Genomic DNA, 15,841 nt, shown 5'->3' on the forward strand with positions numbered 1-15,841 from the left:
TCCCCTAAAAAAAATGCATATATGCACATATCCCCCCAAATTTGCATACCATTTCAGGAGAGTTAACAGATCCCTTGAGCCCCAGCCTAGGAACCTCCAGGGTAACCGCTCTACAGACCCTTATTGTGGTGGTTGTTTTAAACTTTTCATTAGTGAAACCCCTATATCCAAGATAGATAAAAAAGTTTCTGTGATTGAATCACAGAGCCTGTTGCTTGGTTCCTCCTTCCAACATTAACCTCTGAAGTACTCTTCCTGGAACTATCACAGACAACATATATCCCTTAAAAAGAAAAAAATAGAGCCACAGACTATTTGAGTCAATAACATGTGGTTACCTTCACTAAGAATATGATTTTTGTAAGGAACGGCACCAAAACCGGAGGAGAGCTTAAACAAGCTTTATTTGGGAATGCTCCCGGGTGAGGTTCACTTGTCCGAGAGAAAGGGGCCAGAGAAGTTGCGCCTGGGTATGGGCGCGAACAAAATGTATAGGGGTGGACGCAGGGGAGGCACTTGCTGTGTGAAGCAGCCCCTTTTTGGTTATCTTTTGGATGTTGTGGCAATGTTGGGTGTCGGTTGCATCAGCCTCAGAGCCGTTGGTTCTGCCCCTCAGGGAGCGGGAAGACTGGTTGGTTGTATCAGCCTCCTTGGCGGGGGTTCCGTCTGGTTCCCTGGGCCCTTCCCCGGACCTGCTGGCCTTACAGTTTTCATCTTGCCTTATTTAGTATTCAAATAATATAAAGTCTATAGTACATTTCTCTATTATCATGTATAACCTTAACATAATGCAGACAGCAGCAGAGCTGTTTACTGATATCTCACGCAATAGAAGCCCTGATTTTGGATCCAGAATCAGCAAGGTATTTAAATAGTTTATATTACAGAACACTTTCAAATATGTTATCTTACCTAATCATCACAACGGTGTTTTGGAAGAGGTTTTATAGAGGAAGAACTTCTCTAGCATTTGCCTAAGGTCATATAGCTAATGACAAACCTAGATTTTCTGTCTCCATTGTTTACTTACCTCCTGTGTTCTGTTTTCTAAATAACTAGGAAGAAGTTCTTTGAATTTGAACATTTTCTTCTGGTATATTATAACTAAATTTTGGTGTAAAAAATTGAGTTAATAGTATAATTAAGCTTGAACTTGAAATTTTTATTCTTTGGTTTCCCAAACAAAAAGATATTCCTCTTTTTGCTTTATTAAAATCCTTCTCCATTCTGTAATTAACTGATTAATTGTTCAAAATATTTTTATTGAAGAATGGTCCATTATTTTTTCCCACTATAGTATTCTGTTTTAGAACATTTATTTTCAACTGTATATTTCCAATCTAGTAAGGCCTGTGATTCTAAGATCAGCTTCCTCAAAGAGAACATAATCAACAGAGCATTTTAAATTTCTCTGTCCTAAAGCATTGACTCACCATTTTTTTCCAAGGCAGTACCAAAATCCTTGCCTTCTGTTTTAAAGTGCTATCTACTTTCAATAGATATTTAAACACTTGGCTATTTTTTTTTCACTCGTCTGATTCATTTTAATATTTCGATGACATACTAATTTTTACTTATTTTTCCATTTATCCTTCTTTGATCTATGTTCATTTTCCCCTTAGACTTCCAGTGTTTTTGTTTTGTTTTTTTAAGCTTCTCCCTTTTAAATTTCAAAATGTTCTCTAACCTCCATATTTTTCAGTCTTTACCAGTTAATTGATACTTCCAGGCTCTCGCCATTTCTGATTATGCCTACTCATCTTACCTGATAGCACACAAATGTCATTGTACTGTTGGTTGACATAAGAGAAATTAGTATTTTTCTTGATTGATTTTTTTAACACATGGTCAGCAGGGATGGGGTGAAGGGAGTTATCTAGCCAGCTCTCAAATCCTGCTCTCACTGTCAACCTCTCCACTTCCTACCACCTTTCTTCACTCTTCTCCATCCTGTTTTATCCCCTAAACCCACTTTCCCCTAGCCTTTGCCCTTCCTAGCAATGAAAAATTGGAAAAGAAAGATTGCACCTTGAAGGAGAGCTCTCTGGGTTTCAGTCGTACTGGTGTACAACTGCAAAGAGTAGATTCCTTCTGAAACTTCTCTTCTTGATACTATATATTTTGTGCCTTTCATATAAAGAAGGACCTGCTGCTAAAAAGAGCCTCAAGAGAGTGAAGCATGACATTAATAAAATTCACTATAGTTTTTACAAAAATCTGTGTGTATCTTTCATAGCCTAGAAGGTTTTTGGGGAGAAGAGACCTTGTCTTATCCAACTTCGTATCTCTAGCAGCTAACATTGTGCTTGAGCCAGTATCAGTAAGTGTGAGATAGGATGGGGTTTATGTTTATAATTATAAATGTTATTATCTGCTCATACCAACCTTTTAGGATTATTAAGAAAAAATATTTTGAGATGCTTGTCCATTACATTTTTCTATTCTAGCTTTGCACTTAACCTTTATTTTTACTGCCTAAAATATAATGGAATGGCTTCTGGTCATGAAGCCATTCACGTATGGGACTTTTCCTTCTATTGTAAACAACTAGAAACCTGGATAAAATATGCAAGTTTAAATATAAGTTTAACTGTTTCCAGACATTGGACAACAGGGAGACCAGGAATGTAATCCTTCAGGGAAGGGACATAAATAAGGTAAACTTTACACTAGTCCTTGCTTTCCTCTGCCTGGAGGCACTTTTTAGACTGCCTTTCAGGCAGGAGTAACCAAATTAAAACATGGTGGTCTTGCTTAGTTGAAGAGATAGATATCAGGGTTCAGAGAACAAAGGAAGCTAGAATTTGCAGGCCAAGTACAGGGGTGGAGGAAGCTTTCCAGAGGAAGAGTGCTATGAATCTTTGGCTGAATGATAAGCTGTACATATATTAGGTGAAATCCCACAAGGCCAGGCAAAAAACAGCTACTAGAGAGGGAATAATTACCAGGAAGCTGTAAACTGAACAGTTCCCAGAGCTTATGCAGAGCTGAGAAATGTTTGAGTTCCAATCGGCCAAACTGTAGAAACCTAATTGAACACTCAAGGCATTCAGAAGAGACACTAGAAGGGTCACACCACCTTAGTAATCAAGCTAAACTAGCCCTAAAGTGAAGACTAGTCTAGACCTGACCTAACAAAGCTTAAGTAATCCTTCAAAGAGTCAGGATTATGACAAGTAATGGCTGTCCACCAAAACAAAATCTTAACATTCTTTGAAGACAACAAAATCCAAAAACTCAAATGTATAAGGTCCACAATTTTAGCATCCAATCAAAAATTACTGGTCATGAGAAGAAGCTGGAAGATGTGACAAATAACCAAGAGAAACTTCAGCCAATTAGAAAAAAGACTCACAAATGACAGATGATGGAATTAACAGACTTGGACTTTAAAATAGTATTTTAGTACTATTAGTATTTTCAAAATTTTAAAGATAGAAGATAATGAACAAATTTAAAGGTTTAAAAAGAAAATGGAACTTCTAGAGCATAAAAATGAAATATCTTGATTTTGCCTTTATTTTTGAAAGATAGTTTTGATGAACATAGAATTCAAGGTTGATTAGGTTGGGTTTAACAGTAGGTTAAATACAGCAAAAGAAAAGATTAGTGAACTTAAAGACATAGCAATAGAAATTATCCGAATTGGACAGTGAAAGAAAAAAGACTGAAAAACGGAACAAAGTTAAAATTGCCAGTGAGACAGTGTCATTTGTACTACTATACAAGTAACTGGAAATCTTAGAAGGAGGGGAACAAGGGACAGAAAAATATTTTAAGTGGCTGAAAAATGTTCATGTTTAATTAAAAATATAAACCCACAACTCCAAGAAGCTTAACGAACCCAGAGTGGCATAAACATAAAGAAAATCACAAGGCACACATTATGATCAAATTGCTGAAAACCAGTAATAAAGAAAAATATAAAGCAGCCAAAGAAAAAAGACTGTATAGAAGGGAATAAAAATAAGAATTTTTTACTAATTCTTATGAGAAATAATGCAAGCCAGAAGACAGGTGAAGCAACATCTTTAAAGTCCTGAAAGAAAAAAAAAGTAACCTAGTATTCTATATTCAGTAAAAATACCCTTGAATAATTAAGGCTAAATAAAGACATTTTCAGACAAAATCTGAGAAAATTTGTTACCAGCAGACCTAGACCTGTACTATAAGAAATGTTAAAGGAAGTTCTTCAGGCTGAAGAAAAATTATTTGAGATGTAAATTCAGATCTACAAAGAAGAACACTAGGAATGGTAAATATGTGAGTAAATAAAAAAGACTTTCCTCATTTTTTACTTTTTAAAAAAAATATTGCCCATTTAGAAAAAAATAACAATGCATTTGGGAGTTTATAACACGTAGAAGTAAAATGTGTGACGTGAGACAAATGACGGGGGTGGGGGTTGGAATTAATACAGTAGTAAGAGTCTTACATTTTACATCAAGTGTATATTATTTGAAGATAACTTGTGGTAATGGAGGATGAAGATGAATAAACTCTAGAGCAACCACTAGAAAATAAATAAGCCAATAGAGGAGGTAAAATGGAATACTTTAAAAAAAACCTCAGTTAATGCAAAAGAAGGCAGGGGAAGAGAGGGAAAAAAATACAGTGAACAGATGAAAAAAGAAACCAAATCACAAAATGGTAGATTTATACCCAGTCATACCAGTTATTACAAAAAATGTAGATAGTCCTACTCTAAGTAAAGAGATTATCAGACAGCTAAAAAAGCAAAACCCAAAGTATAAGCTTACCACAAGTAACCCACTTTATCATTTATTTATTTATTTATATCTCATCTTAATTCATAGGTTTATTATGAGGTTTTGTGGGCTGCTTATTTTATTTTTTATCTCTTTAACATCTTTAATGGAGTATAATTGCTTTACAATGTTGTGTTAGTTTCTCCTGTTTAAAAAAGTGAATCAGCCATATGTATACATATATCCCCATATCCCCTTCCTCTTGTGTCTCCCTCCCACCCTCCCTATCCCACCCCTCTAGGTGGTCACAAAGCACTGAGCTGATCTCCCTACTGTACAGCTGCTTCCCACTAGCTATCTGTTTTATATTTGGTAGTGTGTATATGTCAATGCTACTCTCTTACTTCGTCCCAGCTTACCCTTCTCCCTCCCCATGTCCTCAAGTCCATTCTCTTTGTCTGCATCTTTATTCCTGTCCTGCCCCTAGGTTCATCAGAACCATTTTTTTTTTAGATTCCATATATATGTGTTAGCATACGGTATTTGTTTCTCTCTTTCTGACTTACTTCACTCTGTATGACAGACTCTGGGTCCATCCACCTCACTACAAATAGCTCAATTTCGTTTCTTTTTATGGCTGAGTAATATTCCATTGTATATATGTGCCACATCTTCTTTATCCATTCATCTGTCGGTTGACATTTAGGTTGCTTCCATGTCCTGGCTATTGTAAATAGAGCTTCAATGAACATTGTAGTACATGTCTCTTTTTGAATTATGGTTTTTTCAGGGTATATGCCCAGTAGTGGGATTGCTGGGTCATATGGTAGTTCTATTTTTAGTTTTTTAGGAACCTCCATGTTGTTCTCCATAGTGGCTGTATCAATTTACATTCCCACCAACAGTGCAAGAGGGTTCCCTTTTCTCCCTACCCTCTCCAGCATTTATTGTTTGTAGATTTTTTGATGATGGCCATTCTGACTGGTGTGAGGTGATACCTCCTTGTGGTTTTTTTTTTTAAGTATTAATTATCTGCTTTTTTTTATTATTATTTTTATTTATACAGCAGGTTCTTATTAGTCATCAATTTTCTACACATCAGTGTATACATGTCAACCCCAATCGCCCAATTCAGCACACCACCATCCCCACCCCCCGGGGTTTTCCTCCCTTGGTGTCCATACGTTTGTTCTCTACATCTGTGTCTCAACTTCTGCCCTTCAAACCGGTTCATCTGTACCATTTTTCTAGGTTCCACATACATGCGTTAATATACGATATTTGTTTTTCTCTTTCTGACTTACTTTACTTTGTATGACAGTCTCTAGATCCATCCATGTCTCAACAGATGGCTCAATTTCGTTCCTTTCTATGGCTGAGTAATATTCCATTGTATATATGTACCACAACTTCTTTATCCATTCGTCTGTTGATGGGCGTTTAGGTTGCTTCCATGACCTGGCTATTGTAAATAGTGCTGCAATGAACATTGGGGTGCATGTGTCTTTTTGAATTATGGTTTTCTCTGGGTATATGCCCAGTAGTCCTCCTTGTGGTTTTGATTTGCATTTCTCTAATGATTAGTGATGTTGAGCATCCTTTCATGTGTTTATTGGCAATCTGTGTATCTTCTTTGGAGAATTGTTTATTTAGGTCTTCCGCCCATTTTTGGATTGGGTTGTTTGTTTTTTTGATATTGAACTGAGGGAGCTGCTTGTATATTTTGGAGATAACCCTTTGTCAGTTGCTTCATTTGCAAATATTTTCTCCCATTCTGAGGGTTGTCTTTTTTGTCTTGTTTATGGTTTCCTTTGCTGTGCAAAAGCTTTTAAGTTTCATTAGGTCTCATTTGTTTATTTTTTTTTTTATTTCCATTGCTCTAAGGGGTGGGCCAAAAAGGATCTTGCTGTGATTTATGTCATAGAGTGTTCTGCCTATGTTTTCCTCTAAGAGTTTTATAGTGTCTGGCCTTACATTTAGGTCTTTAATCCATTTTGAGTTTATTTTTGTGTATGGTGTTAGGAAGTGTTCTAATTTCATTCTTTTATATGTAGCTGTCCAGTTTTCCCAGCACCACTTACTGAATAGGCTGTCTTTTCTCCATTGTATATTCCTGCCTCCTTTATCAAAGATAAGGTGACCATATGTGTGAACTCACTTTAAATACAAAGATACAAATATATTAAAAGTAAACAAAAGGATGGAAAAGGAACCCTAAAAGCTGGTGTGACAGTATCATACAAAGTGGACTTTAGGACAAAGACTTGACAAAGAGCTACATTTTACCATAATAGGAGGTCAATTCATCAAGAAGACGTAATTGTAAACATTTATATACTTAGTAACAGATCTTCCAAATATACGAAGCAAAAACTGACAACTGAAAGGAGAAATAAATCCACAATTATGGTTGGAGTTTTCAACACTCCCCTCTGAATAATTACTAGAACAACTTGCAGAAGATTTCTTAGGATATAGAGGACTTGAATAACACTACCAGCCAACTTGACCTAATTGACCTGTATGCCCTACCAACAGCAGCATACACATTCTTTCCAAGCGCATTTGGAAAAATTACCAAAGTAAACCATATGCTGAGCTACAAAACAATTCTTAGTAAATGTAAAAGCATTGAAACTACGTAGAATATGTTATCTGATAGAATTAAATTAGAAAATCATCTCTGGAAAATCTCTAAATGTTTAGGAATTAAACAAGACTTCTAAACATTCCAATTGGTCAAAAATTCACAAGGGAAATTAGAAAGTAAGTTAAACTGAATGAAAATGAGAACACGACATATCAAAACTTGTGTGATGCAGTTAAAACAGAGTTTAGAGGGAAATATATAACTTTAAATGCATACATACACACACAAAAGAAAGTTTAAAAGTAATAACATTAGTTTCTATCATATTAAAGCAAGAAAAAGAGCAAATTAAACTCAAAGTAATTAGAAGGAAAGAAATAGTAAAGGTGAGAATGCTAATCAGTGAATTATAAATAAACAGTAGAGAAAGTCAATGAAACCAAAAGCTGGCTCTTTGAAAAGATCGATAAAGTTGATAAAACTAGCTATTCTGCACAAGGAAATAAGAGAACATAAATTACCAATATTAGAAATGAAATAAGAGTACCATCACAAATCCCATAGATATTAAAAGCATATTAAAGGAATAAATAACTTTGTGCCAATAAATGTGATAGTTGAGGTGAACAGGAAAAATTCAAATATTCTGCATAGACTTAAAAATCTTTAACAAAACATGTACAAATTGAACCTAACAAAACTCTAAAGGATAATACATTAAAACCAAGTAGGGTTTATTCCGGAAATTCTAGGTTTGATATTAGAAAACCAATCAGTGTAATTCACCATATTGTAAAATAAAGGAAAAAAACTGAAGTCGAGGACTTGCTAAAGATTTCAGGACTTAGTATAAAGCTCCAGTAATTAAGACAATGTGATATTGGCTTGAGGGTAGAATGGAGAGACCAAAATAGTTACGTAGGAGTATTACTTGATTTTTGACAAAGATGACAATCTGTTTTTTCAACAGATTGTGCTGAAACACGCTGTATAGGGGGGAAAGAATCTTGACCTTACCTCACACCATACATAAAAATTAATTCCAAGTGTATCACAGATCAAACTGTAAAAGATAAAATTCCAAACTTTCTAGAATACTACTTGGGAGAAAATCTTCATGACCTTGTGATCAGCAAGGATTTTTTCAGGACACAAACAGCAGTTACTGTACAGAAAAATTTGTTTAATTGGATTTAAAAATTTTAACTTCTGCTCTTTGAAAGATGCCATTAAGAAAATGAAAAGATTGGTTGCAGGGTGAAATATTCTCAAACATATTCTATCAGAATATTAAGAAAACCATACAACTCAAGATAACCCAATTTTTAAGAATTGACAAGAGATTTGAACAGACACTTCAACAGAGAAGATACGTTAATTCCAATAAGCACATGAAAAGATGCTTAACATCATTAGGTATCAGAAAAATACAAATTAAAATCACAGTGAGATACAACTAACACCCACTAGAATTGCTAAAGTTAAAAAGCCCTTTAATACCAAATATTAGATGTGGAAGAGCTTGAATTCATACATTTTGGGGACTGCAAAATGATTCAGCCGCTTTGGAAAACTGTTTGGCAATTACCATATGACCACCAGTTCTATTTCTACTTACTTAAGAGAAATGAAAACATATTTCCACAGAGACCTGTACACAGATTTTCTTAGCAGCTTTATTTGTAACGACAAAATCTGGAAAGAGCCAAATGTGTCAACAGGTGAGTGGGTAGATAAATTGTAGTATGTTCATACAGTGGAATATTACTCAGCAATATAGATGGATGACCTGTTGAAATACACAAAACACATTAATGACTCAAAAATGTTGTGCTGTAAAGGAAACCAGATACAAAATATTACATATAGTATGATTATTTATATCCAGTATTAGGAAACATCTCATTTACAGTGATAGAAAGCTAATCTGCTTGCTGGGGGCTACAAGTAGGGATTGACTAGGAAGGGTACATTTTTGCAATTTTGTAACATATCTCAATAAAGTTTATTAAAAATAAATAAAGGAATACTCCTTTTGTAGAAGGTGGAACAGTATATTCTGATTTTATACCCTTTTATTTGCAGGTCACTTTGTCAGAGACTTTTAAATCTTTATGCTTTATTGTGTGGTATAGTCTTCCTTAAAGTCTATCACTAAATGAGGTTCAGTTCTTGTCTTAATAGAACTTAAGATATAGTACAAAGTAGGGAACAAAGCTTTGGAGCCAGGCAGATACACATGTACATACAGCTAGGAGTGAGTATGAATATAGACATGTTCTTTCGTCTCCCTGAGCCACATATGCATAAACTATAGGTAAGTAATAATGCCTGTCTCTTAGAGTGGTTGTAATGGTTAAATGAAAACCTATGTAAAGTACCCAGCTGAAGTACCTTGCACATAGTAGCCGTTAAAAGGATAATAAGGGAATAGTAAGAATAGTGTTAACCCAACATAGTTAAGTTACCTATATTGCATTTTCAAATAGCCCTCTTGAAGTTTAGTTAGAATGCAGGACTTTGCCACCTTTTCCCATTTAGAAATACTTTCAGAAATGTCTTTGGGTTTGAGGCAGTAGAAAAAAAAGAAATCTATGTAAAACTTCTTCCAGCATGCTCTATATGCTAGTTCTCTGCTGAACATTCTTGTGCATTTCACCTGCTTGCTTTAGATTCATGCCATTTCTCCAGTTATGAATGCCCTCCGAACTTTCCATCTCTTCAAATCTTATCCATGCTACTTGCATAGTGATTTGTCCAAGACCGATCTCTTCTGTGGCATTCCTCAGCTCCCTCTATATTCTGATTACTTGCATATCTTTACTGGTTATTTGGCACTTGTCTGCTGACTTTATTGATAGTTTACCTTTTCAGATGCCTTATGTCTCTTTCCCCTCATGGCAGGGACAAGGTTTAATTAAACATTTTTATACTAGCTAACAACCAAAGTGATTAAGACTTGTATAATTTGAAGTCAGGTCTGGATTTGAATTCTAGCTTGTCGCTTACTAGTTGTGTGACTGAAGGCGAATTATTTAACATCTGCAAGCCTCAGTTTTCTCATCTGTGAAATGGAAATAACAGTGCCTACTTCATTATTTTAAAGATTAAATGAGACAGTGTGGAAAGTACCTGACACATTTTGTCATTAAATTAGTTACTGTTGGGCTTCCCTGGTGGCGCAGTGGTTGAGAGTCCACCTGCCGATGCAGGGGACATGGGTTCGTGCCCCGGTCCAGGAAGATCCCACAGGCCGCGGAGCAGCTAGGCCCGTGAGCCATGGGCCACTGAGCCTGCACGTCTGGAGCCTGTGCTCCGCAATGGGAGAGGCCACAACAGTGAGAGGCCTGCGTACCGCAAAAAAAAAAAATTAGTTACTATCTTGGTTGATTGATTGATATTAATTTTTGACTTCAGTTTCCAGGAATATGGATCTACAGGAGCAGCCCATGCTGATAGTGAATATGAGAGAAGAATGATGTCTGTATATAATCATGTCTTGGAGGAGGTGGAATCACTCAATCGGAAATATACCCCTGTTTCTTATATGGCAAGTCACTTTTGTTTTATTGAGTTTTATTATGTGGAAGTGAGTTTTTATCTGTCTCTGGCACTTACTGTGTGTGACTTCAACACATTAACCTCTCTGTGACTGTTTCCTCTATGCCTGTTTTTTGTTTGTTTGTTTGTTTTCTTTTGCGGTACGCGGGCCTCTCACTGTTGTGGCCTCTCCCGTTGTGGAGCACAGGCTCAGCGGCCGTGGCCCATGGGCCCAGCCGCTCCGCGGCGTGTGAGATCCTCCCGGACCGGGGCACGAACCCGTGTCCCCTGCATCGGCAGGCGGACTCTCAACCACTGTGCCAACAGGGAAGCTCCCCTCTGTGCCTGTTTTGTAACAGGGTTAGTACAGTACCTACATCATAGTATTGTTGTGAGGATGAAATGAGATAATCCATGAAAGCACTTAGCACATCTGTAGCTGCTACATAGTCACACTAACATGTCAACTCTGCTCTACCAGAATGCAGATAAAACTTTTTTTTCCCTTTTTTAACAATTTAACTAAAGTTGCAATTGTTCTCAACCTTGGCTACACATTAGGATCACTTTGGAAGCTATTTAAAAAAAACACATCAATATCCAGGCCCCACCCAGGCCAGTTATCTTTGAATCTCTGCGAGGCCCAGACCTTAGTATTTTTAAAAGCTCCCAGGTGATTCTGTCATGCCACCAGGGTTGAAAACTATTGGCCAATTAAAATAGAAAGAACTGGGCTTATTTTCTGACTATCAGTAAATCAGTTCCTGCCAGGTAATGCTACTGCTGTCCTTTAATACTCATGTCCACTTAGCCTACTGAATCTGCTACCTTTGGCACTGTTGAACATCTGCTGTTTATCCCCTGACTTCCCAGTCACAGGACAGACTGACACTCTCACCCAGATTTCCTCCTCCCTGTCTGGCCATTCTCCAGTGTTGTATTGAGTTCAGGTTCCTATAACAAAATAGACATAGTGGCTTAAACAACAGACATTTCTTACAATTCTAGAGGCTGGGAAGTCCAGACTCAGGGTGCCAACCAGTTTGTTTTGTGGTGTGGGGTCTCTCGCTGGCTTGCCAGCTGCTGCTTTCTCGCTGTGTCCTCACGTGTTGGAGAGAGAGGGCCTCTCTTCTCTCCTTTCTCTTCTTATAAGGGCACTGATCCCATCACAGGGGTCCCACCCTCATGTTCTCATCTAAACTTAATGACCTCCCAAAGGCCCTCCTCCAAATATCAACACATTGGGAGTTAGGGCTTCAACATGTGAATTTAGAGACGACAGCACATTCAGTGTATAGCACTGTCTTTGAACTTTACACCTTGGAGAGTTTCTCTTGCCCTGCCTACACATTGGATACTGGTATTTCCTGTAGCTCTCTTCTGCCTCCTGCTGTTCTCATTCTGAACTCACCATTTATCAGGTGTTCTAGAAGAAATTGACAGGATGTGTCATTAAAGAGTTAAATTAGATTTTAAGGTTAGATACTTTCATTTGCACACTGCTTTCCATGTAAGATTGTCAATACATATTTGCTGAATTGAAATGACACAGGTAGCTGTTTGATACTGAGATTGGTTGCTAAGGAAGATTGTAAAGATTATCTTTGTAGGAAGTAGACATATTTATGTGAGACATTGATTAAATTATTTACATGTATTTCCTCTAAGCTCCACCCTAGGAAATTAAATAGATGCCAGATAGTACCTTGAGTTTGATAGAGTTCAATCCACTGCGTCTCATGGAAAGAATGGGAATTTTCTGCCCAGTAGGTACGCAATACAGAGAAAAGAGCCCTAGGGTCAGATTCTACCTCTGCCACTCAGCAGGCGTGATTTTAGACAAATTTCTAATACCCTTTTCTATGATATGGAAAAAGATCTACCTCATAGGGTTTTTGTGAAGTTTAAATGGAATAATGCCTAATGCCTGGCACAGTGCCTGGCCTGGCATATAAGGAGTGGTTAATAAATGTTGATTCCCTTTTCCCCCTTTCCAAATTGTATTTTATAGATTTGATACTTTCTGAACCCAAAATTCAGTTTAACAAGTATTTATTGAATCCTGTGAATAGAAAAATTACAAAGAGCCTCTTCCCTCAAGTTGTCCATAGTCTGATAAGAAAGATTTTGTAAACAAATACAATACAATATATGTGCAATAATAGAGGTCTGCACAAAGTAGAGCTGTAGCACAAAAGAGAAAGTAATTCATGTCAAAGGATAGGGGAAATGGGGTGAGGGTGCACATCAGAGAGAAGAGGTATTTGCATATGAGTTTTTCAGGCAGATAAGGAGGTGTAGAGAATTTCAGGCAGGGAACAACATGTTCAAAAGCAGAGGCATGAGGACTTCCCTGGTGGCACAGTGGTTAAGAATCCACCTGCCAAAAAAAAAAAGAATCCACCTGCCAAAGCAGGGGACATGGGTTCGAGCCCTGGTCCAGGAAGATCCCACATGCTGCAGAGCAACTAAGCCCGTGCACCACAGCTACTGGGCCTGCGCTCTAGAGCCCGCGAGCTACAACTCCTGAGCCTACGTTCCACAACTACTGAAGCCCACAAACCTAGAGCCCATGCTCCCCAACAAGAGAAGCCACTTCAATGAGAAGCCCGCGTACCGCAGCGAAGAGTAATCCCCACTCGCGGCAATTAGAGAAAGCCCGCGTGCAGCAACGAAGATCCAAAGCAGCCATGAAGATCCAACACAGCCATAAATAAATAAATAAATTTATTTTAAAAAAGCGGAGGCATGAAATAGCATGATGTCTTCCGGGAACAGTGTGTTATTACTGCAGCATAATGTGCAGGCTCGGGACTAGAGAGGTCAGTGGAGGCCAGATGACAAAAGGCTTTTAACACAGTCTTAAGGAGTTTGGACTTTGTCCCATAGACAATGGGGGCACTCTTTAGGAATTTTAAATGGGTGTGGGAGAGAAGTGGTTAAGCTAAGACTGTACACTATTGTTATGTAGAAACAGAACAGGTAATGGCCTGGAAGCCATGAAATTAAAGGAAAGAAGAGTGGTTACAAGACTTATGCAGTAATCCAAGGTAGGGGCCAAATTGATAAAGTGGGAGCAAGAATGAGAAGAACAGATACATAAGAAAGATTATTTAGGTGTGATATTTTCAAGGCTTGGTTTTGGTTTTTTGTTTGTTTTTTGTTTTCTTTAAATTAGATGTGAGAGGATGGAGACATGACCTCTGGGTTTCCAGCTTAGGTGACCAGGTGCACAAATGGTTGATCCTTGACTGAGACAGAATACAGAGGGATAGTGGAAGAAGGTGGTTTCATTTTTAAACATGTTAAACATTGGCAGTTAGATAACAGGTTTGGTGTCAGAAGGAGACAGGCTGGAATGCATGTAAAGTTGAGGTGTCGTGAGCATATAGGTTCTTAAAGTTCTGGGAGTGAAGAAAACTGCCTGTGAAGAACAAACAGACTGAGAAGACAAACGGACTAAGGAGAGCATCAACACTGAAGGAACATACAAAGGAAGAGAATCTTAGGAAAGAAGATGGAGCAGGGAAGAATCAGAAGTGAGGGCAGGGGCCATTAAGTGGAATTTCGTGGAAGAAGAGCATTATCAGGTGCCACAAAAGTGTCAAAAAATACAAAGGCTGTAAAGTATTCGGTTTGGCAATGAAGAGAGTATTCATGATGGGATAGTCCTCTTACCGGTTTACTAATCATGATATGTGATTTCACATCTCCAGACTGGTACTTTGCTAGTAATCTGCAACTAACATACGTGTTGAAGTGTGCCCAAGGGGCTAGTGGTCTCAGAGGCAGTCCTGCTTTCCCAGTGGGGAATTGCAAAATCCGCATCTATTCTTTTAAAAGGGAAAATGGTACCTTTTTGCCCTGGAACAGCCTGAGGTCACTTGTGGTCCTCTAAATCCATTCTTTAAAGATGTTTCTCTCCTTAAATACTGTTGTGGCATCAAAGGTTCCACCACAAGTAGGATGTCCGGGCAAACGCATCTCAGATCCCTTGTGGCAAGAAGATGAATATTGCCGTTTTAGCAGTTAAACCTGAGTAGACCCAGTGTCTCTAAATCCGTGTTGTGGTAATCTCAAGTAATAGACCTGGCATTTATATTAGGAGTCTGTCAGGCACAGAATGTTCAGTAATCTGAAACCAATGAGGAATGGATTCTTCTGGCTTTTAGCCTTAATGCCCTACTTTTTAAAAATGTTTATAGCAGAGGCACTAGGTGATACCCTGCTTGGAAGCAGGAACTTAAAAGGACAGACAGCACTGTATAGTGGAATAGTTTTCAGCCTGTGGCAGTTTGGGGGCCACTGAGAGAGGAGTAGACTGAGGAGGGGATGGTAGACCAAGCAGGAATGGTTCTGGGTCACCCAAAGTTACAGGTGTTCCGGTACTGTAATTTTTTTTTTCTATTAAGTTTGCAAATCATTGGTGAAATAAAACAAAATCACTGAGTGACCTAGTCAGGTGACCTAGGTTCCAGTCCCAGCTTGTTCCATTAGTTGTCTGGGTGACCTGTGTCATCAGCAAAATTGAGGGTTAGACTGGATGATCTTTAAAATAGCTTTGATGGTATCACAGGTGTATACTTATCTCCAAACTGATTAAGTAGTATGCATTAAATATGTCCAGCTTTTTGCGTGTCAGTGGTACCTCAAGAAAGTAGTTGAAAATAAACAAATAAATAAATAAAATCTTTGAATTCTTAAATTCTGGTTCTATGACCCCTTTCACTAAGACTCGAAAAATTCATTAGAGTAGTTCTATTCCTCTGCAGTTAAGCTGGGATTTTCAAAACTCAGTTAAATTTGTGAAATAGATTTTAGAAAGAAAGTGTTTTATTTAAGTTTCAGCGATCTATAGAGTTGGACTATATGGTAATCTGTAATCTGAATTCCAGTAATTTTCCACCATTGCTCTATCTCTGGAGACTCATGGCCACATGAACAGGGAGGCCACCTGGTAGAGATGGGATGAAGAATGAGGCAGTTCCAAGCCAAGGTTCCA

At 37.7% G+C, this 15,841-nt stretch overlaps 1 protein-coding gene across 1 annotated transcript in view; it reads left to right on the forward strand.

The window, feature by feature from the left end:
* INTS7 (integrator complex subunit 7) overlaps window positions 1–15,841 on the forward strand; it is a 91,565-nt gene that overhangs the window by 66,959 nt on the left and 8,765 nt on the right. The window contains exons 16-17 of the mRNA XM_059995085.1: window positions 795–863; window positions 10,717–10,849. Coding sequence (XP_059851068.1) covers window positions 795–863; window positions 10,717–10,849 — 202 coding nt within the window. The remainder of the gene's footprint in view (window positions 1–794; window positions 864–10,716; window positions 10,850–15,841) is intronic.

This window comes from Delphinus delphis, chromosome 1 (genome assembly GCF_949987515.2).
Source record: "Delphinus delphis chromosome 1, mDelDel1.2, whole genome shotgun sequence".
Classification (NCBI taxonomy): Eukaryota; Metazoa; Chordata; class Mammalia; order Artiodactyla; family Delphinidae; genus Delphinus; species Delphinus delphis.